General features: G+C 57.3%; 2 protein-coding genes across 3 annotated transcripts; both read right to left on the bottom strand.

The window, feature by feature from the left end:
- Positions 1 to 901: 901 nt before the first annotated feature.
- LY6E (lymphocyte antigen 6 family member E) lies at positions 902 to 4,401 on the bottom strand. Its single transcript, XM_033126067.1, has 4 exons — positions 4,263 to 4,401; positions 2,261 to 2,365; positions 1,903 to 2,022; positions 902 to 1,811 (listed from the first exon to the last, which is right to left on the bottom strand). Exons 2-4 carry the CDS (start codon positions 2,310 to 2,312, stop codon positions 1,588 to 1,590), a joined length of 396 nt encoding a protein of 131 aa, XP_032981958.1. The 5' UTR covers positions 2,313 to 2,365; positions 4,263 to 4,401; the 3' UTR covers positions 902 to 1,587.
- A 9,203-nt stretch (positions 4,402 to 13,604) lies between these two features.
- On the bottom strand, positions 13,605 to 19,908 carry LOC117033759 (cytochrome P450 11B1, mitochondrial-like). 2 transcript variants are annotated; one of them, XM_033126037.1, is made up of 9 exons: positions 19,670 to 19,908; positions 19,236 to 19,391; positions 17,493 to 17,692; positions 17,186 to 17,389; positions 16,781 to 16,935; positions 15,115 to 15,281; positions 14,663 to 14,741; positions 14,358 to 14,555; positions 13,605 to 14,142 (listed from the first exon to the last, which is right to left on the bottom strand). In XM_033126037.1, exons 1-9 carry the CDS (start codon positions 19,906 to 19,908, stop codon positions 14,029 to 14,031), a joined length of 1,512 nt encoding a protein of 503 aa, XP_032981928.1. In that variant the 3' UTR covers positions 13,605 to 14,028. The 2 variants fall into 2 exon arrangements, with proteins under 2 accessions (XP_032981928.1, XP_032981929.1); XM_033126038.1 differs by lacking the exon at positions 14,358 to 14,555.
- Between the last annotated feature and the right edge of the window lie 5,582 nt (positions 19,909 to 25,490).

The following is a 25,490-nucleotide window of genomic DNA, read 5'->3' as shown; positions in this document are numbered from 1 at the left end:
CAGAATCCTGAGCCCCCGTGGTGGCCACGGTCCCACCCCACTGGACAGTGTTCCTTGGGCCCTGGGCATAGGCACATCTGAGCTTCTGGCCAGCCTGGGACGACACGGGTGGGGAGCTGAGTGGCCCTGGACCTGCCCACAATCTGGAGCAGCCTGAGGAATAAACAGGTTGCCCCCCCCCCCCCCGCGTGCACGCACGAGCACGTGGCTTCAGTCACTGGTTGCTTCTTTTCCACCCACCTGCTCAAAGGAGCCCCTTGGCTGGAACACCCTGCCCCCACAGCAGGCCCGTAGACCACTAGCCTGGTGGGCCCATGCTTCCTGGGTCCCTGCAGACCACAGCAGGCTTGCCAAGGGGAAATGGGCACTGCAGCCAGGGTCCAAGGCCTTCTCCAGGGAAGCCCCCAGCTGCCCCTCCCACGGGCCTCGGGGCAGACTCTTGCTCATGCACTCACTGCTCACTGAGCTCCTGCTGGCCCAGCTAGGTTTTCCTGTGTCCCCCTTGGTCTGACTAGTCCTGGCATCCTGACCCGACGTCCCAGAACCCCAGGCGCCACAGCCTGTCCCCCGAGCCTGCGCCTGCAGGTCCCTCACTTTCTCTTCCGCCCAAATCCATTCCTGCCCCAGAAGCAAGCTGCCATCCCTCCCTGCTTCCTGACCTGCCTGCCCTGCTTAGCCTGGGGAAGGAGACAATGGAAGACGTGGGGTGGATGTTCCCTTCCAGGCCTCGCAAGCAGCTCGCGGTGGACTGGGGACACCTCTCTCCCCCACGGTCCCCAAGTGGGCCTCAGTGAGGGGCTGTATGTATCACAGGGGTTCCCCAGGCCCCCCATATTAGGACACAGCTGGGAGGAGGACTACCAGACATGGGCACCACAGGCAGTCACAGCAGAGCAGGAAGGGTGGGAACATCCGAGTTTACTTGAAGCACCAAAGCAGCAGGAGGGCTCAAGTGTGTGTGTGGGGGGCAGGGGCGGGGGCTGCAGCTGGATTTGGGGGTCAGAGATGATTTCTGGGTCCAGAAGCCTGGACCTGGAAGCAGTGTAATCCCTGCCATTGAGCGAGTGGAGTGCACGGTCCCAAACACCCAAGAACGGCTGTGGTGTCGGAGCGCGGGGCTCAGGGCTGCTTACCCCCACTCCTTCCCCAAGCTCGGCCAACAAGGCCACGCAATGGCACACCTGCCCACTCAGCTGGGGATATCCACAACCACAGCACGCTGCCCCGTCTAAGACAGTGCTCAAAGCACATCTTACATACACACCACTGTCTGGGGACGGACAGGGCCCGGGGCTTAGGTACCCATTCCACTGTGACTCAGTTCTGACTCTGGGACCCACAGGCTCTAGGTGGGTCCTTATCCCTTCACATGTTCCCCGAGGAAGGTTGTATCATTGATCCTGGAAGTGAGGGAGTGAGGGTAGCTGGGACCTCTGGGGGCAAGTGTAGGTGCAGGGGGCAGGCCCGACGGTGGGGGCTGGGCCAAGGAGGTGGGATTGGGCAGGATGAGGAGCTGAAGGGTCTGGGCAGGGCTGGGCTTTCCTTCCTTAGCTGCTGGAGGCAGGGCCAGGCACAGGGTCCAGGTGGTCAGGGGCCAAGCCGCAGCGAAGCCGACAGCAGGCTGAGCAGCAGCCCGAGGCCAAGCATGACAGCACTGGCCCGCAGCCCGCCATCGGCCGCGCTGATGTTGCACAGGAAGCTCTGGCAGCAGTGGGTGCCCATGGATGCCACGCCGAGGTTGACGTTCGGGGGGGCAGGGCAGATTGGGGAGCAGCCCTTGTTCAGACTGTGGCCAAAGTCCACCATGTTCCCTGCACCGGAAAACGAGGCTGTGAGCAGAGAGGCAGAGGGGACGGGGCTGGGGTCACGGCTGGAGGCCTGGCCGTCCGGGCCAGCACTCACCGATGCCAGCAGCGGCAGATATGGTCACACAGTAGTTGTCAGAGTCGGAGCAGATGGTGGGCTTCAGGCAGTAGAAATTGCTATTCTGATTCGTGCAAGAGAAGCACACCAGGGAGTGGGCTGTGGAAGGAGGGGACATGCTGTAGGTGACATCCAAATGCAGGGTTTTGGGAGCAGGGGTGAGGCCTCCAGTGGGAACAGGATGGAGGAGTGACCGCTGGGAGAGGGGCCTCTTAGGTTGCCCAAAGCAACGGAAATGGGCTCAAAGGACCCCTGGGCCCATTGAGAGAAGGGGGGCAGGGAGTCCGGGAGGAGGGCCTCTCACTTTGCTCCACCCAGGGCCCCGAGGGCATCTCACCTTGCTCCACACCCAGAAGGGCGGCCAGGAGTATGGGCAGGAAGACCTTCATTCTGGAGGGGACAGGCTCCCGTCTGGGTGTCACAACGCCAAGAAAACCGTGTTCTAGAGAGACATAGCTCATAGGGGGAGAGCCCTGGCACCCAGCAGTACCAGTGGCTCTGGGAGCCTGCTGTCCTCACTTTGTAGACAGAGGCGGGACCTGCAACTTCTAGCAGTAGGGGGGGAACAAAGGGTCTTTCTGTTCCATCCTAACCTCCCCTCACTCAGTGCAGATTCCTTCTAGCTGAGACCCCTGCCCAAGCCTGTGGCTGTTGCTGGGGGAAGGGAGTACAGGAGGCCAGATAAGGGAACTCATTAACGTTCTTAGAAGCACACAGAAAGGAAGGCCAGAGTGGCTGCCTGTGGTCCTAGGGATGGTGACCAGGAATGCAAACCGGCTTCCAGAACTTTCCATGGACCAGCTCCATGTCGGGTCCCAGGGGCTGGGCTGGGCACATGCCCCTCTGCTGGGCACATGCCTAGGGCAGCTCCGGTGCTGGGGAGGCCCAAACATTTGTATGTTATTCAGTGCTGAAGACCTCGTAAGTATCTATTGCCCCATTTTGTGGCTGGGAAACAGGCTACTGGCAAGTCTCCACCAGGTGGGAGACTCTGCCAGGTGGGTGTGAGTCCGTGGGTGCTGCCCTGTGCTCTGCCCCAGGACACGTTGGCCAGACACCCGTGGCAGTGGGTGGAGAAAGCACTTTGAATGTGACCAGCTGGGTTCTGGGTTGTGTTCAGCAGGAGGCATAGTGTGGGAGTTAGTGTCTGAGGCCTAATGCAGACTCCTGGGCGGGGGAGGAACATTCTGGGCCTGGAGAGCTAGTTCCCAGGCACTGGGAAGAACACCAAGGAGAGAACAGATCTGGGGAGGAGGCTGGTGGAGACCCTGAGAATGAATGGGCCCCAGGCCTCTCCTGCCCAGCCCTGGGCCTGGGCTGACAGCTTGGGATCCGGGGGCAAGAGCTCCAGATATTCAAGAACAGTGCCCAGCCAGCTGGGGCCTCTCCCTGGATCCAGGCAGTTCCAGGAGGAAGATGCCTGTTTCTGCCTCTTCCCTAAAGTTAGGTTTGGGCATGGAAGAGCCCTGAGCTGTCCTCACAGAAGCTCGGGTGTGAATAGCCACTGTCACAGCCAGTGTCCCCACCATCCCCTGCCAGGAACCCAACCAAGCAGGCCCAGCTGGGCTGAGTCGGCTGGAGTGGACTGGACCGGCATTAGTAGAGTAGGGCATTAGTAGGATCGGACGAAGGGAGCCCCCGAGGGCAACCAGTGCGCTTCCGGGGCGGTGCCATCCAGGACCCAGACTGTGAAGTCCTCCCCCAGACTCAGGGGCTGATTTCTGGGAAAGCCGGGCATCCAGTGACTCTCGGCTGGCAGGAGAGGTAGGAGTCTATCCTGGTCTCCAGGGATGAGAAGGGACCAGGTGGCCCAGCGCAGGGGGCCTGGGCTCCTAGGTACTTCATATGCTTGCGTAATCTATGCCAAACAGAGTGCTCACCGCTTGCCTGGGCAGGCTCGTGTCCCAGGGTGATTCACTAGGGCAGTCAATTCTCCCTGCCGGCCTCCAAGATCCCGGCCCCTTCTCAAGTAAGAAGGGCTGCCCCTCCCTAGTCTCCACGGGAGGGTCACGGGGAATCCAGAGTTGGGTGATAGGCCCCCAGTGCCTGCGCAGCCCTGGGCCGCCAGCTAGGGAGGGCGCATGGCGGCGGTTTCCGCGCGCTCCCGCCCCAGATCTCCGGAAATATTCGGGAGGGCTGGGGGACTGGGAGTGGAGGCTCAGGCCCCTGCGTCCGGGCCCACCCGCACCTCCGACTTCCAAGCCTTCCTCGACCTCTTCTGTGCTTTCCTTGGCGGCCCGCTCGCTCGCTCCCCTCCGCGCCCTGCAGGGTGTTTTCCGGGGCGCCAGACCCGCCGTGCCCGCGCCCCCTGCCCACCCTGCCCGGGCCAGCCGACTCACCGCAGGGGACGCAGCTCCACTGCCTCCGCGAGCCGCTTCAGCCGGACTAGCACGCAGGCCGAGGCGAGGGCATCTGGCGGGGCGGGCGGGAGGCGGAGCCGCGGGCGGGCGCAGGCGGGGTCGGACTTTCCCGGGAAGGCGGGAGGGGCGGGGTCCGGGCGTTTCCGCGGGGGCGGGCGGGGGGCGGAGTCGGGGAACAAGGGGACCCTCCTCCCGGCCCGGGTTCGCAGGCCCGGTCCCCGGCTGGGCTGCGCTAGTTCCCAGCGGGCCGGGCGGGTGTGTGTGGGGAGGGGCGCTCCTGCGCGGCCCGAAAGCCCACAGGTGGCCGGACACCTTGGGGGCTGAGCACCGGGGAGGGAATGCGTCCGAGGAAGCCGATGGGGCAGTAGTGGGAGTCGTTTCTGCAGAGCGGGGTGGGCAAGGTGAGGGGGTGGGTAGGAGGTCTTCGGCCTGGGCTCCCTGAGGTCTCGGGCTCCAGTCCTCGCCCGGGGGCTGAGCTGTCAGCCCTCCCATGTCTGGGGGAGGGGTGGTGACGGGACAAGCAACGCGAGGTTGGAGGAGGGGGCTCTGGTTTCTGTGGCTTCCTGGCGGTGGTGTGGGCAGCAGGGATCTCCAGCGGGAGATCTGGCCCTATGAGCGTCCATCCATCTGCAGGCTCCGGGCCCCTCTTCTCCCTGGGCACAGGGCCGCCACCTATGTGGCGCCCACAGCTGGGCCAAGACCCTCAGCCCAGGATAGACTCAAGAGCCTACTGTGTGCTCCCGGGGGGCCCTCCCAGTCTACAGCCAGGGGGCCCACTCACCAAGCTAGCCTGACCTGATCCTGGGCTCAGAACCTAGAGGCACCTGTGTACCCAGCTAAACGACTTGGTGGGTGGGGCCTGCACGCTTCAAAGCCAAGAGACAAGAATAGGAGTTTGCAGCAAAGAAAGTAAAGGTTTCTTTAGGGAATTGGCATCAAGCCTGGAGACACAGGTGAGCTAGTACTCAAAGACCTGGGTCCCGGATGGCCACCAGAGGATAGATTATATAGGGGGACTCGTCAGGCGTGGTAGTGAAGGGAGTTGGGGTCACGGTCTCTACTGATTGGTGGGGGCTTGGGCAGGAGGCAGTTGATCATTGTATCAGTTCCTGATGTCAGCGCGGCGGCGTCCTGTCTGGTTTTGTGAGGATGTGGTCGGTGGGGTCATTCCGCTTTCATGGGTCGAGGGCTGAAACATAACTGAGGTCCAGCTTTGTTTGAAACTTTGCTCTAGTTTGGGGTCTGGTTATTGTATCTTTGTGACAGTCGATAGACCTGAAGCTTCATTCTTAAGGGAGTTTGACGCAGACCAGGACCTTTTCCTGAGCCCTTAATGATTAAGGGAGCAGACGTGCAGTATGTGCAAAGGTGGAAGGACCTGGTTGAAAGCAAGCAAGTGCGTCATAGTTCTGTCAGACTGAACAAAGCTAGCTTGAATTAAGGAAAAGTCACACTACAGAAATGAAGTTCATGTGCTGTTCCAGCTGTTAGAATAAAGCCGGGGTCCTTGGCCTGACATCAACGGCCTCCCCTCCATGTGTTCTGTCTCCAGGTGCCCATTTAGTGCCTTGTCCTTCAGGGAATATTCACAGAGCACCTGCTGTGTGTGGCCCTGGTGTGGACCTGCAGCCCCACCTTTCCAGCAGCCAGCCCTGCCCTACACCACGTCCTGGCACCAGCAATACCCCAAGCCCACTCCTGTTTCTGGCCGTGTTTCATGTTTGCCTGTGGGCCCTCGACTTGACCCATGGTGGTTCCCTTCTCTTGCTGCAGAGCCCCCTCTGGGGGTTTGTGTATTCTGGGAGATTCACACTTCACACTCTTACAGCACATTTCCTATCGGGAGCTGTCACAGCTGTCACACGTGACCTTTTCACTCCGCCCTTCTGAACAGTGACAGAGGGCCCCAGGAGAAGGGAATTCTTAACTATATGCACGGGGTGGGTGGGGGTGATGCAAGGGCGGGGCTGAGGCAGGATGGCCAGGATGGAGCTGGGTGAGAAAAGGGACCCTGGGATAGGGACTCGTCCTGTGGGCAAGGTCTAGGAGTCCATTAGGTACCATGTGAGGGGTGTGCATGGGTGTGGAGTATGTACGTGAGTATGTAGATGTGAATGAGTGTGAGTGTGTGTGTAAGTGAACCCTTGTGTCTGCAGAGTTTCAGGGTCTGGATCAGCTCCTTGTATGATCTGTGACGTGGGATGACGGGAGCATGGGAAAGATCAGCTTGAGAAAGCTTCTAGGGGCCCTTTCCTTGGATGCTGAAGGCAGGGATCAGACTGTATCATGAGATGTCTCCAGCTGAGGTGTGGTGACATCTGTGGGGGTTCCACAGCTCTCGGGGTGATGGCCCTGCTACCCCAGGGACACAGCCATGCAGTAGGCCGTTCCATTGGGCAGGAACAGCATCCAGCAGGACCTTGTGCTCCAGTCCCATGTGTCACAAACCCTAGGAGTCCCAAGGACGCCGGCTTTATTCTGCAGGCTAGCACCTGCAGGTGCTCTTGTGTCTTGTGATGGGGCAGTTAAGACTCTCTGTGTGCCTGCTCCCCACACCCCAGGTATCTGCTTGCCCACCATGGCTTCCGCTGCGGGGGATAAGACTCCTGTAACTAGGTCTCAGATGTTTAGGAGGCAGGTCTGAACTCGCCAGGTGTGTCGTCTGGCCACCTGGGCCTGGCACACACATTGTTAGGAATGCAAGTAGGAGATTTGGTTACCTGGGTCTCTGGTGGAAGCTGCCTGGTGACAGTGGCCATCAGTTGTGCCTTGGACGGGAGCCAGCAGTCTGGTGATGAACCAGAGTGCTGTGGCCACCAAGTGGGCACCTATGGGTCACTGCGAGGTGATCTCCCCTCTGAGGCATCTCAGACGTCTGACGTGGGTGGGGAGTTTCAGGGTGAGGCTGGCTCACAGCTGGAACTTTCTCTCCATCTCTCCACCTCACAGGGTCTCAGGTGACCTGGCAAGCTATGACTTGGAGGGGCCTAGACACCCAGGCTTCATCCGTGGGTGGACAGGAGGACTCGTAGCACATTCCAGCCCAGGCTGGGAAGCAGTGTCACACCCAACCACTGTGCCCCCTGTTGTACTGATTTTCTCTGTCTTTGAGGTCCGGCTGTGGTCCCATGTCCCCTGTCAGCATCCTGTGCTTTTAGTCTGTTCTCATCTGGGCCAGTCCCTGCCTAAGGATGTGCTTTCTAAGGACTGCTTGTCCCAAGAACGCCTTTCCCAGGCAGAACATGATTTCTCGGGATGTCCAGAAGGTGGTCAGGGCCTGCCATCCCTCTGAGATTTCAGGGTTCCATGCAGGAGGAATTTGACACCTCATCTGGTTTTCTGTTACACAGGGCACACATCGGACAGGGCTGGCTGCTGGAAAGGCCGCGGGCTCCATTCCCACTCTCAGAGTGAGGCTTTGTGTGGGGCACACAGGGCCCCTGCGGGACTGGTCCCTCCACATCGCCAGCCCCCCTCTCCTTTAGCCACCCGTTTGGAAAGCTCCTGGGTCCTCATGTTCTTTGGGCTTCGCAGTCTAACTGCTGATGCTACCCTCCCCCACCACCCAGCACAATGCTTTTGGCTTATCCTGATTTGCCCCACGGCCCCTGTCCTGAGCAGGACCCAATGGGAGGGGTAGGTGCAGCCTTGGCCAAGTGTCTCCCCACATGAACACTTCCTAGGAGTTGATGCTGCCCTCCTGCAAAGGGCCCAGACACCACCTGCAGCACCCATTGCCCCTCCCCAGGCTGCTTGTTCCTGGGTCCCCCACTAGCCAGGTTGGTCTAGGAGGCCCTGGAATGACCCCCTTTGGCCCCTGAATTTCTGTTCCCTTGCCCTTGTCTCTTGGTTGGGCCACCTAGGCTGAGGGCAGGGCCCCTGCTGCTCTCAGCCCTAGCTGGGAGGGAGGCCCATCTGGCGGCCCAGGGTGCAAGGGCAGCAGCCTGAGGAGCCCGTGAGGTTGTGCTGACTGTGTGACCTTGAGCTCCCCACCTGACTTCTCTGTCTCAAAGTGGAGCCTCAGCTCCCAGTCTCAAAGTGGAGCCTCAGCACACTCCTCTCAGCCTGGCTCCCTGCTTCTCTCAGAAAACAGGCCCACGCACTGCCATGACTTCAGAGCCTCTGCTCCAATCACTGGAGCCTCAGGCTCTTCCTCTAACCCACACTCCCACCTCAGGGACCTTGCACGGCTGTTCCCCATCCTGGAGCAGGAAGTGCGCCCCAGACATCCCTGGCCTGTGCCCTCACTTCTCTGCTCAGGTGCGCATGTCAGGGAGATCTTCCCCAACTCCCTAGGTGAGGCCCCGCCCCCTCCTGCCATGGAAGCACCTGGCACTTCCCTCCCACTTTGAACACTGCCTAGTGTGTAGTGGTGCTGAATAAATAACTGGATGAGTACATCTGAATGGGGATGCAGCTTCAGAGATGGCGTTGTGGGGACAAGAAGCCACAAACTGAGAATTTAGAAGCACCATGTTTGTAGATGGCACTGCAGGAAGGAGGGGCTGGGGACCACGGTCTCCCAGGTCCTTTCCATACCAAGGCCACAGGCTCTCTGAATGCACAACCGGAGACCCTCCTTGAATTGCTTCGTGGGCAGCCGGTGGAGCAGCCCCTGTGACATTCCGCAAGGGGTGAGCTGGCTTTTGTAAGTTAGCAAAGTCAGGCTCCCTGCAATGGGAGCTGAGAACATGTTCCAGTCCGTCAGGGTACTTTTTCCAGAAGGCAGCGAAGACCCCTTTCCTCATGATAGGTTGTCCTAGTAGGATGTGAAGAATCTTGAGAGCGGAGACCTACCTTGTCAGTGTCTCCTGGTTAGGGAGGTAGGAAAGTGGCAGGTAGCAGAGCTGGCTTACCTGTCTGGAGATGCTGGTCCAGAGAGGCCGGCTGGGGCTGGCGACCTGGAGGCCGACGTTTGTGGGTGGTTGATGGAGACACACAGAGAGCCAGGGGCCTCCCTCACAGCACTGCCCCTCCAACCATCCACCCCAGTGCGTGGGAAACACACCACGTCCTATGGGGCTGAAGTCCAGCATTCCCGCCTCAGCTAGGCAGTGGCCGTCCCGACCCCACCTTCCACTAAGTTCTTCGCCTTCCTAGGGGTTCGGCAGCCCCCGGGCTTCCTGCACACCGGCGGTGGCCTTGGGAGGGCCAGGGAGGCCTCGGTGAGCACGCTCTGCAGGCCAACCTGAGGGCGGGGCCTGTGTCCGCGTCCCTGTCCCTGGTGCTAGCTCCCTTCCTGCGGCCCTCGCGCGCTCTCTGGTGGCCGGAGCTGGAAACACACCCTGCTGCAGACCTGGAAGCCGCCGCCAGTCCAGCGGGAGGCTGTGGGCAGTCCGGCCGACCGGTTCTCCATTCTCCTGGACAGTAAGTGGGTTCACTCACACGGTCCCGGGGACAGGGCAGCTTCATTCTTTCCCTGTAGCTGCTTTTATCTCAGAAGCCTCCAGGGGGTCCCTGCCCTGGGCCCTGGTCAGTGACTCCCGCCAGGCATAGATGATCTTCCCAACTTGAGTCTTAGGGTTCCTCCCCTCTCACAAGCAAATTTGCTTCAAGTTTCACAAGGTGTCCTTGGGGCGGGGAAGAGCCCCTCCGTGGGGACACCTGCTGCTGTCCCACTGGGGAGTGGGTCCTGGATGCACCAGGACCCTGCAGCTCTTCCGGGGGCCCAGCTAGGCTAGAGAGCCATGTGTGGCTCTGAGCTCCTCCAACAGAAAGCAGCCAGCAAAGGCCAGAACTGACCCTGTGCCACCTGAGGGGCTGAAATCAGTTATCTGTGGCCACCGGAACCCTAAATGGCCAGAGGCTGGAGGTGCCGCTTACACAGACCATTGCTGTCAGCAGACTCACCCTGGACTCTGACATCAACACAGTTCTAAAAAGCCTCAGCCCGGCCAGCGGGATGCCATCAGAGGAGACTCCCTTTGGGCAGAGCTGGCCACGCTCCAGCACCCTTCCAGGCCCTGTCCACGTGGGACCTGGCTCTCTTGAGGGGAGACGGAAAGCGCTCTGTGGCTGCCTCTCTCGGTCAGCAGGGGGCAACAGCTGTGAGCGCCAGACGTGAGAAGTCGGGATCATGAGTGCAGGAGACTCAGTTATTTCCTGCTAGCATCAGACCTTTGCAGACTAGCTTAGTTGTAAAATTCTACCAGGAAGTGCAGAAAACTCACCCCTCAGCTTCCCAAATGGGAAAGGAGCAAGTCACTAGGCTGTCCTCACGCCCTGCCCCTTGGCCATTTGGATGGAGTACAAAGCTTGTCCTCTGAGAGGGGAACTGCCAGTGTTCCACCACCTCTATGCTCCTCCCTGCACACTCTTTGTCCTTGGTCACAGGGCCCACTGGGTGGCTCCCTATACCATCCCATGTCCCCAGCTGACTTCTTCATTCGGGAAGGGCAGGGAGGAGAGAGGAGGGACTCGGAAGGGAGGGGCGGGGAGGATGTCAGTTTGGGTTCTCTGGGAAGCAGACAGCAAGGGAGACAGAGAGATGTAGGAGCCCATTGGCAGGGGTGCCTGTGGAGGATAAGGGAGGAGGAGAGGGTGAGATGGGAGAGCCTTCTGGCCCCAATGGGATGCCTGCGGAGCCCTTGGAAGCGGGGAGGGGAGGAGGGAGGCTTGGGGGGAGGAAGTGGGGCTGGAGAGCAGCTGGAGAGAGTGGCCAGGACTTGGGGGCCACTGAAGAGCAGGAAGGTGCTGGCGTTATTGGCCCAGGCCTGGCGCCTGTCCCCGATCGGCAGCGGAGGGAGTGGCAGGGGCGTTGGCACGAAGGACTGGGCTGCTATAAATACTCCTCACACAGGCTGTCACTCCAAGGGATGCCTTTGGATTCCATGCAAGAGAAGGGAAGGTGGAAATCTTTTAGAAATGGCTTTGTCATAATGATATTTAACCTACTATATGTGTCATGGGACTTTGAGCGTCTCACTCATGACTTAAGGGTCTGGCAAGAGGAGGGAGATTCCCTAGGTCCCTGCCACTCCTGGGCCAGGCCTCAGCTTGGGTCCCCACGGAGAGTTCTCTCTGGGCCATGGGTGGGACTCAGGCTGTGGGTGAGGCCCAGCCTTGGTCGGTGATCCAATGGTCAAGGACAGGCCACCACCCCACCAGGTCCAGCCACAGTCATCCTCTCCCTGGGGAGGCTGGGATCCCTCCCACCCGTCCAGGAGACTCATGCCATAGCAAGCACACTTTTACACATTTTGGCCAAAATCCCATGGTAAGAAATGTATTTGTCATTCTGACCAATGCATGTAAATCCTGATTATGGGGGGCACTCGATATTTTCTGTTCTACCTACGGTTACTCATTTCACTCTATTTTTCATTAAACACCAAATCAAAAGCCACTATACCAATTTCACTACCCACAGTTCGGAAAGCACCAAAAAAGCCCCTAGTCCTGGACGTTTATTTTTCGGGTGACTTCTTCGGACTTTCTAAAGGGAACAGGCACTTTTAATGTAATTAAAGCATTAAGTTTGAGAAAGAAAGTGAATGTTTAATGGAAATGAACTGATCTGGGCCATAGGGGTCGGGACCTGGCCACCCACCAGGTCGAGCCTGAGCAGAGGGGGAGGTCTCATGGGTCTCCACAGCCTGACGTGGGAGCCCCCACAGATGCCCACACCTGGGGACTCTCCTGTGTTGTCCACTGTGCCTGTGGGCTCAGGAGGCTTGTGCATGCGTGCGTGTGAGTTGGTGTACAGCATGGGAGCCAGGCAGCCTCTGGGCATTCTCCTTGGTCCCTCGCCGTCCCTCGAGGAGCTCCCACATCCAGCAGTGGACCAGCTCCCGTCCTGAAGGAACTCAGAGCCCTGGTGTCCATTCAGAGATGGACAGACTTGTGTCAATGCCAGCCTCCCCGTGAGCCATGAGGGCTGCTCAGACAACGAGCTGTCAGGGTCTCAGGCAGAGGTGGGGGAGAGGGAGAAGTGCTCAGGATGGGGCGAGGCAACCAGGGGCAGAGGTGGGCAGAGTTATGGGTGGGCCATAAACCTTTGCGAGTGAGCTGAGTGAGTATACAGTGGCGAGATGGGGGTAGGGGGTGTCCCACCATGAGGGGACCAGTGGACAGGATGGGAGAAACCGTGCCAGCTCTGGGCCTGGGCTCTGGACCCAAGGAAAGGACACTGGTGGGCAGTGGGGGAGATGTGAACACGGTCTGTATGGGGTTCCGTGTGAGTCTGGCCACAGGGCTAATTTCTCGTGTTTGACCTTGGAGATGTGGTTATGTAAGAAGTTAACATTTGGAGAAGATGGGCAAAGGAAATACAGGAACTATACTATTTTTGAAACTTCTTTGTAAGTATGAACTGATTTCAAAATGAAAAGTTAAAAATGTTTTAAAAGCAGCAGGGAGTAGGCTTGGTGGAGCTGCGTGGTTTGGGGTTTTCGTGGGGGAGCGGAGCCCAGTGTGTAGGAGGCGGACCTGGAGGGCAGAGGAGAAGGGCAGCAGAATTATGCCCTCGACCAGATTGGACGGGGTTGGGGGTGTCAGGGAGAAAACATTTTAGCAGGTCTCCTTTGCTGTGAGGGACTGGAATGGTGAGGGGTGTGCAAACTCTTTTCTTCATGAAGGGATCTGGGGACCAGAGAGGATGCCATCGGCGGCTTGGTGCTGGCAGGGCTGGTGCAGCCAGAATACGGCCCCTTCCCTCTTACTGCCTTGGTGTGAACTGAGCGCCTGGTTCTCATTAGATGAGAAGGTTGTGGGGAGGGAGAAGGGAGCAACCCCTCCACCTCGTCTTGCCTCCACGATACCTTTCTATGTGTGTGTGTGAGTGTCACCTGGCCCCAAATGGTGTGGGACACTGCTTGCTCCTGCCAGCTAGGAGACCCCAGTCAGCTCTCTGCTGTTCAAAGCCTCTTCTACCCACGAGGTCAGCGTGGCCCCTCTCCTGTGGGTCAGTGTGAAGGGGCAGGCAGCACTTCAGACAAAGGGCTTTATTAAAGGGAGCATGAGCCTGCACTTGGCTAAGCTGTTCTCTTCCTCTTCTTCTAGAAGCTTCTCTCTAGTCACCCTGATGCTAGCCAATGGTGTTCACCATCCTTTCTGCTTTCAGATGGGGATCATTGGCCCAGTTGTCTAAGTTGGCTCCCTTGTGGCCATTCTTTTCGTAAACACCGCTGTTGACCTGCCTATTCAGGCCCTTGGCTGGGAGGTTCAGCCACAATCACAGATGCCTTGTACTGCCAGGAGCAGCCCACGTGGACTGAGTAGAAAAGGCAGGTGGATAAATAACACCCCAGCTTGAAGGTCAACTCTAGGCACGAGCATTGCAGACAAGGAGCACAGCATTTGAAACAGCAACGAGCAGGACGGGGGGCCTAAAGTGTCATCTCTTGCGTGGGGGAAGAGTTGAGTACAGAGAGCATATAAGACTGTCCAGAGTGGCAAGGGACAGGGTCAGAAGCCCCTTAGATGGAGGTATGATGGGCCTCCATGGAGCTAGTGCTGGGGTGACAAGGGGGTCACAGGCCCTCAGATTGTGTTCCTTGCTTGAAAAGGGACTGGGCACATAACCAGGACCCACATCGTCCCCAGCTCTGCCCTAGTTTTGCTGCATAGCCTGGCAAGGCCTGGCCTCCGAGCGCCTGGGCTGTTCCATCTGTGCAAGTTGCTGGCTGGACAGTGACGTGGCTCAGGAAGCAGGACCCATTGGAGAAAACGGGTGACCTGGGGTCAGGCAGAAGGGGTTGGGAGATGGTGGTGTGGCTGGCGCAGCAGTGCAGCTCTGGTGATGTGACTAACTGATGGCCCGGAAAGTAAGGAGTGGGAGGGTGGAGGGCATCAGTATGAACCGGTAGACCATCTTTATATCCTCTTGCGTTAGCGTCTCCACCTGGAAGTTTTTCAGCACCTAGGACAGAGGCGAGGGTTGCGCCTGGCCAGCTGGTCAGCTCCATGGTCCTGGCCCAGCCTCCCCCGCCTGCCAGGGTCCTACTACGCGGGCACAGCAAAAGGAGAGGCCTGTGGTCCCCAGCCCAGCCTCCCAGCACGCCCCGTCCCCTCCCCACCCACAATCCCGGTCCAACGCAACCGCGTCACGCCAACAGCCCCGCCCAGACCGCTCACGTGGTGCAGCAGAAGCAGCATCTCGGTCTCTGCCAGGCGCCGCCCCAGGCACTGTCGCGGGCCAAAGCCAAAGGCCAGGGAGGGGATCCTGGTGCCCGAGCCCCTGTTGTCCAACCAGCGCTGGGGATGATAGCGCTCCGGCCTAGCGAACACGGTGGGGTTTCGACCCAGGCAGTACAGTTGCACTTGGATCAGTGTCTGCAGAAGGCGTGGGGTGGGGTGGGGGCAAGGGCAGGGTCAGCTGCCCCGCAGGAGAAGTAAAGCAGGCTTGGGTTCTGCTGGAGGGGCTGTGGGGCCTCACTCACCCCAGCCGGGATATGGTAGTTCTGCATGACCACGTCCGAGCTCACCTGCCGCTCCACAAAGATACCCACAGGGTACAGCCTGTGGAAGGGGGCATCCGACAGGGTCCTCAGCTGGAGGACCTTCCTCAGCTTTCCTAGTCCAGGACACACCAGCCAAGGGGAGCTCCTGCGCCCTCACAGGTCCCTTGGGCACTGGGTGCGTCCTTGCCCCTCCTGAGCTCAGCCAAAGCTCCTCCAGCCTGAGCAGCCCTGGGCCAAGGAGGGCATGGCCCAGGACGGCACCCAGGAGGTAGAAGTGGGATGCCAGAGGACAAAGCGCCCATCCCTCTAGAGAGAGGAAGAGGAGGTGTTGGGGGGGCGGATGCATCCTTGGGCAATGCTGCTTGTAGCCCAGGATCTGTCTGAGAGCGCTGCTTCCCAGACCACAGGCCAGTTCAGGGAGACACACCTACCTCAGGGTCTCCTTGAGGGCAGCCCGCAAGAGTGGCAGTTCTGTGCTTGCCCTCTGGGGGTTTTCAGAGATCTTGGCCTCAGCCAGCAGGCTCTCCTGACGTAGGGCCTGCTGCACGTTAGGGTTCCGAGCCAGCTCAAAGAGGGTCATCAACAAGGGGTAGGCCGTCTGCAGGAGCCATAGTGCAGGGCTCAGACCTTGGCACAGGCCGTGCATCTCAGCCCCCCGGGGCACCCCTCCCAGGAAGGTGGTCTTCCCCTGGGGGCAGGTTGTCTCAGACCCACGTTGATGTGTATACCTAGAGCAGGATATGCTGAGACCTCAAGACCCACCTCTTCTACTCTCCTTGCGTCCCTGAGAAGGCATCCCTAGTTTCAGGGAACACCCAGGCCTCCTCTTGTCACTTCAGGCCTGGTTCTCAGCCTCCTCTGGGCTCCAGGAGGGGCTCAACCTTGCTCTCTACTTGGGGTGGGCGTCTGGAGCCCCAGGTCCATCTACTCCCAGTGGGCTAGCTCCCCTGGGCATCTGCAGCCAGGTCAGAGCCAGCCAGTCCCTCCTCCTCGGGCATTTCCATGTGCAGGGAGAGGCAGCCCAAGCTCGGTCTGAGATCTGGGAGACATTAGCTCCTAAACCCCATCCCCATAGCAACGTGCCCTGGCATCTCCTGATGTGTGACAGTGGCTCCCTGCTGCTCCTTTGCTTCAGTCCATGCTGTGCCCTGTGGCACATGAGGGATGCTTAGGGAGCAAAAGTCTGCCCCACGTGCCCCCTCCCTGGCGTCCTCTAGCCTTGGCTGCAGGCCTGGTGCCCGAGTACCTTCCCTTCAGGGGCCCTGACCTCTCTGCCCTTATCTGCCCTCTGCTCAGCCTCACTGCCTTCCCTTGCCGTCCACTGTTGCACCCTGGGCTGCTGCCCTCCCTGACTCCTCTTCATGGCATGCATAGCTTCTGTGTGGTTCTTCCACATTCAGCTGCCAGTCCTCTGCCTCCAGGAAGCCTGCCCAGAGCTGTTCCCTGAGGCACATGTCCTCCCCTGGGCTCTCTTGCCACATGACAGCCTCTGCTCAGGGAGCTTCTCTCCTAGGGGTCTGTGACTCTGCACATTCCGGTTGCCAGGCCCAGAGCAGCCCTCAGAGATGCTGGCAGGTGAAGGTTGGGTCTAGAGGGAGGAAGCTTTGGCTGCACTCCACACCACGGGGCCCGCCCTGCCCACAGTGCTGTGTTGCCATCTCCTCTTCCCTCTAGCTGGAGCACTATGCTGCCCTTCCTGTCATCAGCCTATCACCGACACGGGATCTTGAATGAAAGCCAAATGTACTCCGTCACCGGGCAGGGTCCCCTATGCTGTGGTCCAGCTGTGTTCCCCTCTTTCCCAAACCCTGATGGTCTGAATGTGGCCTGTGCTGCTGCGTGTCCCTGGGCCTCGTCACTGTGCAGTCTGCCTGGAGCATGGCTTCCCACGCAAGTAACTGCAAACCCTCCCCTTAGAGAATTGCTCCCAGGTGCACCCCACTCAGAGCCTTCTGTCAGCTTGGAAGCTGAGGTCTAAGACTAGAAGTCTTGGAGGAACAGACTGGGGACGGCCATGCAGGAGACACTTGGCACGGGAGGGCTTCCTGCACTCAGGAGGCTCCATGCTCTAAGGGCAGGGCTGGTGGCTGGCCTGACCGTGTCCACGCTCCCAGCAGTGAGGTCGATGGAGCTGGCCCTGATGGAATCCAGGGACATGTCTGCATGCAGGAGCAGCTCGGCCACGATGCCGCTGTAGTTCCGTGGGCGGCCGAGGGCCAGTTCCTGGTAGATTTTCTGAATGGAATTGTTGGCTGTGGGCACAGAGACAGAGCCCTGGGCCTGGTGTTGGGAGGCACTGCCTCCCGTCGTCCTCCTATCTGGCAGCCCTCAGCACCCCAACCCATCTCCTACCCAAGGCCTGGGATCAGCCCCGCCCAGCGCTGCCTCACTGCCAACTCTCTTGAGGACTGATAAGAAGCCATGGCCCTGGGTACTGCCTCCGTCCTCTCCCGAGTGGCCCCCGTGTCCCGGCCACACAGCACTGCCGGTCCCTGCCCTCACCATACTGGAAGATGTAGTCCCAGGCCTCAAAATGCGCTTTCCACGCCTTGGGGCTTGTCCAGCGGGACAGGCTCCTGGGCATGAACATGAGCTGCACGGTCGTCTTCAACATGACCTCCAGAGCATGGATGAAGTTCAGGCTGGCTGGACTCGGGCTGTGGCCCAGGAGGCCCAGCCGTTCCCCAAAAAGGGCCAGGTTGCTGGCTGCGGGGAGGGGGGCGCTGCTTAGTGAACGGCAGCCCAGAACCTGTCCTGGTCCTGGGCTGCCCAGCTCCCCACCCCAACAGCTGCCCTCGGGACCCCACACCTTCTATGGTGTAGTAGAAGATGCTGGGCTGGATATCCAGGGTGAGGCTCCCTCGCGCGTTCTGCAGCACCTTGGACAGCAGGATCTTGGAGAAGTCCCTCGCCACGCTGTCCACCATGGGGAGGTACTTCTGGACGGCCTGCAGCGACAGCACGTCTGGGTTCAGCCGCAGTCGGTCCGAGCGCCATTCGGGCCCATTTCTGTAGCACAAACAAGTGAGCTGCAGGGTAGCCCAAGTCGGTGTCTGGCCCCCAGCTCTGCACCCATCTTCCTCATCCCCAAAGGGACACGGCGAGGCAGGGAGCTGCCTGCTGCTTCTGAAGGGCAGGAGGCCTGCGCTTCAGCCCCAGCTGCTCCACTTTCTTTTGGGGAGGCCTTAGTGCCCCGGGCCCAGGGCGCTCAAGTCTGCTATGGGGCTGAGACCTGGGCTTCTGCCTGAACGTGCCACATGGGTTCACTGAGTGTGCTCCTGCCAACTTGCAGGCTGTGTGCCAGGTACAAACATCGCCCATCCAGGTCCTCCGTTGGTATGGAGACCTTTTCTGTGATGAAGGAGGCTGGCCCTCCTGTCGAGCTATGCCCCCCCTGCTCACACTGTGCCCCTGAGTGACCCTCATCTCCCCACCCTCCCAGGTCCTGAGAATGCTGTCTCTGTGCCAGTGGTACCTACCCCTCTACCTACGGGGTCTCCAGCTCCTTGATGGCATGAACCAAATTATATCGCTCATGACATACTCAAAATGGAGCCCAGGCACCTGGGGGCTCCTCGGATGTCCCCCAGGGGACAAGGGGGATTTGCATTCTCAGCCACATTCTAGCATGACTAGCGGCTTTCCTAAGGCTAGCCTCCGGCAGGCACGTGCACACACATGCACAGAGCACACACAAGTGCAAACACACACATGCCTGTGCACTAACACAGAGTACACGTGAAAACACACACCCACAGAAGCACTCAAAAACATGCACGCACATGCAGACACGTGTGCGTGCAGACACACAAAGTAAGCAAGAAATGCACACATGCGAGCATGTGGGGACACATGCACAAACACACAAACAACATGCACAAGCACACACTAGCACACCAACATGAGCAAACAGACATTCATCACACACACATGACAACCACACACACGTATTCACACACAACAAATGTACTCAGGCAGGCACAGACAGGTGCACACCAGACACACACACATGCCCACACGGGCACCCACTTAAAGCTTAGCTTCTGATCAAAGGTGCCATCGGCAACAGTCCGCCATGTCCCCGGCCCCAGGACTCTCCCCACCTAAGGGAAGTTTGCCTCAACTCTAGGACCCACGGGGCCCCTCGCGGAGACTGCGGCCTGGAACCTCAGGCTCCAGCACACGTTAATGTGTGTCCCTGGCCTGTGACGCCCCTTCTCCAGCCCTTGGCTTCCTGACCTGTAGGAGGGCAGAAGCCCAGCAGCCTGCAAGAGAAGCCCACGAGGCCCGCGCAGAGTGGGTGCTCCCAAATGGCTGCTGCCTCTTCCTCTCACGCTAAAGGACGGCCTGTGCTCAGGTCCCTGGCGTGGCCCTGCTCCCCTTTAAGCCCAGGGCACACGTGACCCTCTGGGGTGGGCACTCCTTGGGAGCTGTGGTCACCCTCTCTCCCCCTGCCTGGATAGGGCAGGCCTGCTTTAGCTCCTCCCTGTCTTGCCTGTCTCTGCACCCAGGCTGCCCCTCCCCCACCCTCCTCATCCAGACTCGCCCTCACAGCAAGAACACGCCACATTTATGCCCATGATGCTGTCGGTGGGCCAGCCAGGGGTCCAGGACCGTCCGATGGGGTAGATAGCTGTCCGCCTGCTTCAGCCTCTCCACGTCCTCGGGCAGCATCACGAGGACTATGTGTTTCCCTCCCACGTCGTACCTGTGTGACAAAGTCCAAGCCCTGCCGGGGGCTGTCCTCCCCAATCCGGACCATCTCCCGACTGTGACCTGGGGAGGCAGACCCTCCAGCTGTCCACCTGGAGTCTCTCCCACTCTTGTGTGGGGCCTGTCCATCAGCCGCAAGCTCTGGACTGCTCCGTCCTCAGGGAGAGCCACACCCTCCTGCCGAAGGGAGCAGGCCCCCTGGGAGGCCTGAGCAGGTGGTGGGGACAGAGGGTGCAGAGTGTTCTCACCGAGGAGGCCCCTGGGGAGGCTTACCTGAAAATGGGCCCCAGCTCCTGGAAGATCTGCTGCATCTGGAGGTGTAGGTCCTCAAAGCCCTGCTCCTTCCAGATGTGCAGCAGCCTCAGCCACCTATTGCCTGGACACCTGGGTATGGCCTCGAAGGGCAGCACCGCCTTGCGGGCCGCAGCTGCTCTGGTGGCCAGGGTACGCGCCCAGCGCAGGGCCAGCCGGGGCCCTGCCGTCCACACTTCTGCTTTGGCCCACAGCGCCATGCCAGTGTCCCTCCACTCCCTCTCAGTCTAATCCTTTTATCTCCCCTGGGGGCCCGGAAGGCTGACCGATCACGTCATGGGACAAAGTGTCCCTGGACCAGGCCAGGAGGCCCGGGGCAGGGGTCAGGGCCGGAGGCCTCCAGGCAAAGGAGGAGGAAAGAGATAGATGGGCGCCCAGTTACGCAAGGCCTGCTGGCGGGTGGGAGTCCAGAGCAGGTGCGGATCTGGAATGGGGGCTGAATAGGGCTGGGGTGGACAGGAGGCCTCTCTGTCCTCTCCCCTGGATGAAAGGAGCAAGATGGATGGGCCCCTTATCTTATCCAGAGATGAGAGGGAGCCTTGGATATTTTTATCTCCTTCCCACAAGGACCAGAACAGGAAGGAGTGGGGGTGCTGTGTACCCCTCCCATTAACACGCGTGTTCTACCGACGCTTCCCCAGGCCTCATGCTGGTTGTGGAGAGTGGAGCCAGAGGCCAGCAAGGGTTCCTCCCAGCAAGGACTTTCGGTTCCCTTGGGGCAGTTAGGGGAATCCAGAGACACAACTGGATATGGCACTGAGGCTGCGGGGCCCTGTCTGTCTGTCTGGTTCCGCTAAGGAGCAGTGAAAACACAGGAGGTGTGGTTCGCTGATGAGGTGGTCTGCAAGCCACTCCTCAGGCCGAAAGATGAGCGGTGCAGCTTGCCTTGGCCCACGCCCGCCCCACAGAGGCCCTGTGCGAAGTGCCCACCACGGGCCCACACCCTCCTTGCTCACCCTACAGCCAGCTCTCAGGGGTGCAGACTCAGAGCTGCAGCCAAGGGCGGGAAGATGAAGTGTATGACTGGGGCCTGTGGTTGGGGGCTCCCCATTGTGCCGGGACCGACCTGGGAGGGAGGGCCCATGTGTCAGGTCCCCTGTCTCCTCACAGACGCCTGGCAGATATCTCCACAAGGTGGGTATCACTGTCATTGTTCCCATTTTCAGATGAGGAGACTGAGGCCCAGGGTTCTGTGACCTCCCAAGGCCCCTGGCGTGTTGGGAGCCCCTAGTGCCTGGCTCCTCAGTGCTTCACAGTTGCGCCTATGTGCCTTGACCTTGATTTGGGGATGGGATGATGGGGGCCGCGGCTCAGGCTGTGGAGGCAGGAAGGAGGACGTGAGTGGGTTTAGCAGGGAGACCCAAGATCTGAGTGTCGTTTCTTATTTTACTTTAATCCGTTGCCCGCTCCTGACCTTTCCCTGGGGACTATTCAGCCAGGGTGATGAGTCAGACTCCGCCAAGGCCTGTTCAGCCAGTTGAGATGTATGATGTACCTCAGCCTCAAATGCTGTCACAGCTGTCCTTGGGCAGGGACGCGGCTGGAGCGCAGCCTGCCCTGACGTGCAGGTGCATCCGCCCGAGCCTTCTGGACTCCTCACGCTGCCACCCTGGCTGTGTGCCCTCCACCCACACCCTCTTGGCCTCTCCTGGTCTGTTCCTGGGGCTCTTGGGGCTGTAGACATGTGGCAGCTTTCCATGTCCCCACACAGCGTGCCCCAAGGAAGCTGGAGATACAGGTCGGCCGCCCTCTCCTGCCCAGAGGAACTGCAGAGACAGGTGTGACATGGAGGTGCCAGCACCAAACGCTGTTGTACTTGTGCTGGACTCCCGGTGCTTCCCAGAACCCCAGCCTGAAGCCAACAGGCAGGTGCCAGAAGGGCTTTCTCGCAGTGCCTCATCACCAGGGAAGACAGGTGAGGGGTTCTCCACGCACCACTGTGCCGCCTTGCAGCCCGATAGGTCTGGCAGGGCCTCCTGGGGAGGAAATGTGTTGGCTGCGAGGCAAGGGCCCCAACACATCCCCCCAAGCATGCAGTGTGGCCAGCCCTGACGCTCTCTACTCTGGTGAGGGTGTGCTGGTGTTGTATGGACGAGAACACAGGTCAGAGGCGTCACAGGGCAAGGCGACCTGCTATGGCGGATGTCCCCAAGGTCACGGTCACAAGAAAGGTTCACACTACTGTTGAGGCAGGGGGAAATGCAGTAGGGCTCCAAGTAGACACGCAGCTTTTGCCCACATGGAGCTCACACTCCAGTGTAATAAACCTCAGGAAACCAACCAGCAAAACATACACCAAAGAGAGTGGATCAGAAACTGGCCTGCAGCTCCTGCATTGAGTCAGGGTGGTCTGTGTGGCTCCTGTGGGCAGCTCGGGAAAGAAAGGGATTCCAAGTGCAGCCTGTGGGCAGGCCGTCTACAGCTCTCTGCCCTGCTGGCCCAAGAGCTTGGCCTGGCCTCACGGATCACAGGGCTGACCTGGGCTAAGGCTCAGCCAATATTCTTGAACAAATGTATGCATCTCACCCTGACCACAGCCTTTCTGCACAGACGCCTGCTGCTGCCCGGCTCCCTGTGCCCCCTTCTCACTTGGCTCGGTGACACCGTGGACCCGAGAAGCTTTCTGGGAACTGAAGGCAGGTCCACACCTCTGTGCTTTTGCACTTCCTGTTCCTTCCCCCGATCATCTCCTACCTCTGTGATTCTAGGTTTTGTTCATATTCTCCCTGTTGTCCTCCACGTTTAAAAATGCAAAGCTCATTGGTTGAGCTTGGGTCTCTGTCAGGCCGGAGCGAGCAGTGGTTGTGTGTCTGCGTGTGTGCACACGCACGTGAGCCTTTGCCTCTTCCTGTTTCTCTCCTTCTGCCACCCAGCTTGCTGGTCAGTTTGAGACGAGGTGGAGCGTAGAAGGGTAAGAAAGGTTTCGTTCAATGTTGCCGTCGTAAGCTGAATTCACTCTCTCTAAAGCAGGCAGGTGCTTAGCAGTGACACTTCCTCTAGTGGGTGATTCTTCTGAGGCGATCTCTCCTAATGCCCTCGCCTGTGCTTGATGCATCTCTTCCAGGTGGTCACTTGAGAAACCTCTGCAAGCCCGAGGACTTGTGAGACACATTCATCTCCTGTGGCTGCTCTGGCCCCTCCATTCCTCTAGGTGGCCTACTGGGCAGGTGGCAGGAGGCACCCACGTGGGCTCACTGCCCCTGGGGGCCCTCACCTTGTCTGCTAAAACACACTTGTGTCTCTTATCGAAACATCATGGGTGTAGATGTTTCCTGTGGGTCAATATTTGCCTGGGATCTAGTTTTCAATCATGTGACTGTAAACCTTTCCACAACTTGTACTTTACATATGTTAACCTAAAACTAAAAGTCAAAATGAGAGGCAACAAGCATTCATTTGAGATCGATAAGAAGAGCTATTTGGGAAGCACTGATTCAGAAAGAAACCCAAACAGTGTTCCGATTAGGAGACAAAGGCCAGGGGTGTTTATGAGAAGGGGAAGGGGGCAATGACATCGTAGAAGGAAGGTGTCGCTATTGCTGCTGCAGATAAGCTAACTGTTGCTAAGTCTAACTAATGTTTTTAATTTTTAGCCCGTTAGTCATCTGTCCGGGAGTCATATCTACTTTCTTGATATCTTTGCAAACAGTTCTTGGGGACACAGGTTTGCTAAGATCTGGTGCAAAGGTTATTTTGCCCTGTTTCAACATTCCAAAGGTTTGAGGACTAAGAGGGGCAAAGCAGCTCCCCTGGCACCGCAGCTCCCGCTCCATTTTAAAGTGGCTCCATTTATACTATTGTTTGTAGACGTTATTCCCTTAAATATCGTATGGCCATATTGTGTTGTTGTATTGTGTTGTGTTTTATCCATATTGTTTTGTGTTTTATCCAGTCTGACCATCTTTGTCTTTTAACTCTCAAATTTAGTATCTACATTTATTGTACAACTGATGTATAATGATTATTTATACTTTATATTCTGTTTTAATTGTCTCCCAAGTTCTCCATTTTTAAAAACCATTTTCCTTTCTTTCCCATTTTAGAAGATATATCCTCCATTTTTATCAATTTAGTCATCGTCTTAGACATTTTAAAAGGAGCTTTGTAACTTAAATATAAAGTTATTCAATAACTTCTCCACAAAAAAAGGCAGAAACTTTAGAGCTCTTTTTAATTCAAATTTTATTTTGTTTCTTTAACACCAATAAGTAGATACAATTAAGGTTTGCTTCCATTTACTCGCATGTTTACTATTTTCTTTGCTCACTATTCTTTTCTATATTGAAAAGTCTCCTACTAGATAAACTCTATTCTTCCTAGAGGTCATTCTTGTAAATAACTGTGGATAAGGTTCTGTTGGTAAACATCACTCTCAGAATTACGGGTCTGGAGATTTCTTTATTTTAACCTCAGTCTTCAGTGATCACTGCACAGAGTGTTTGTTTCCAGTTAGGCAGCACTTTTATTTTACCTTTGAAGATGTTAGATGTGGCAGACAATGTTAGCTGCCCATCAATCACCTGACCTCTGTTTCCTGGACACATAAATAGACTACACTTCACAGCCTGCTTCGCAGTTTGTAGAATCATATGTCCGAGTTTTATTAGACAATGGGACGAGAGCAAATGTCCTATGTGTCTTTTCTGGTCCTGGTCCAGGAAAACATCCCATGTGTGGTCCTGTATGTCCTTTCCCCTTCCTCCAGCTTGACCTGGACAGCGTGGACACCACACATTGAATTTTCTAGGGGGAGGACAGCTACTTGCGCATTAGAAATTCTCATTTTAGCACAAGCAACAAAAATCAAAATAAATAGGTGGGACTAAATAAAATGAAAAAGCTTCTGCACAGCAAAAGAAATAGTCAACAAAATGAAAAGGCAATCTATGAAATGGAAGAAAATGTTTTCAAACCACATGTCTAATAAGGGGTTAATATCAAAATTATATAAATAACTCATATAACTCAATAGCCACAAAAAAAAAAAAATGGGCAAAGGACTTGAGGAGATACTTTTTCAAAGAAGATAGACAATGGCCAACAGGTACATGAAAAGGTGTTCAATGTCTACTCATCAGGGAAATGTAAACCAAAACCACATTGAGATATCACCTCAAGTCTGTTAGAATGACTGTCATCAAAGAGACAAGAGATAGCAAGTGCTGACTAGGACGGGAGAAAAGGGAACCCCGTGCACCACTGCTGGGAATGGAAAATGGTGCAACCACTACATAAAGCAGTATGGGACATTCCTCAAAAAAGTTAAAATACAGCTACTACATGCTCTAGAAATCCCACATCTGGGTATTTATCCAAGGAAATGTAAAGAATATTGAAACAATGTCTGCACCCCAGCATTGCAGCATTATTCGCAATAGGCAAGATATGGAAACCACCCAATTGTCCCTGTACAGACGAATGGATAAAGAACATAAAGATGTGATATATATATATATGCATTTAGATATAGATAGATGGTGCCAAAAAAAGGTATACAGATTTTAAGAATGGAAAACTGTGTTAAAATTGTAATACTCAACATATACTGATAATAAAAGCTGAATACAAGTCATGTTTGACTTCTGCAATTACAAGAGGTGCTTAAAAGGGTTACCATCAGTGTAATTTTAATAGTTTTTTTTTTCTTTTCTTAAAATGTGTATACCTATTTTAGCACCCCTGGTATATACGTGGTTGGACAATTAAGTTTGCGAACTTGTGGCAACGACGTTGCTAACATTTTTTTATATCAGATGGATTATTCATTATGAATTTCTACCAA

The sequence above is a fragment of the Rhinolophus ferrumequinum genome, chromosome 14 (genome assembly GCF_004115265.2).
Source record: "Rhinolophus ferrumequinum isolate MPI-CBG mRhiFer1 chromosome 14, mRhiFer1_v1.p, whole genome shotgun sequence".
Lineage (NCBI taxonomy): Eukaryota > Metazoa > Chordata > Mammalia > Chiroptera > Rhinolophidae > Rhinolophus > Rhinolophus ferrumequinum.
Note: the sequence above shows the minus strand (reverse complement) of the source record. Positions and strands in the feature narration are given on the sequence as shown.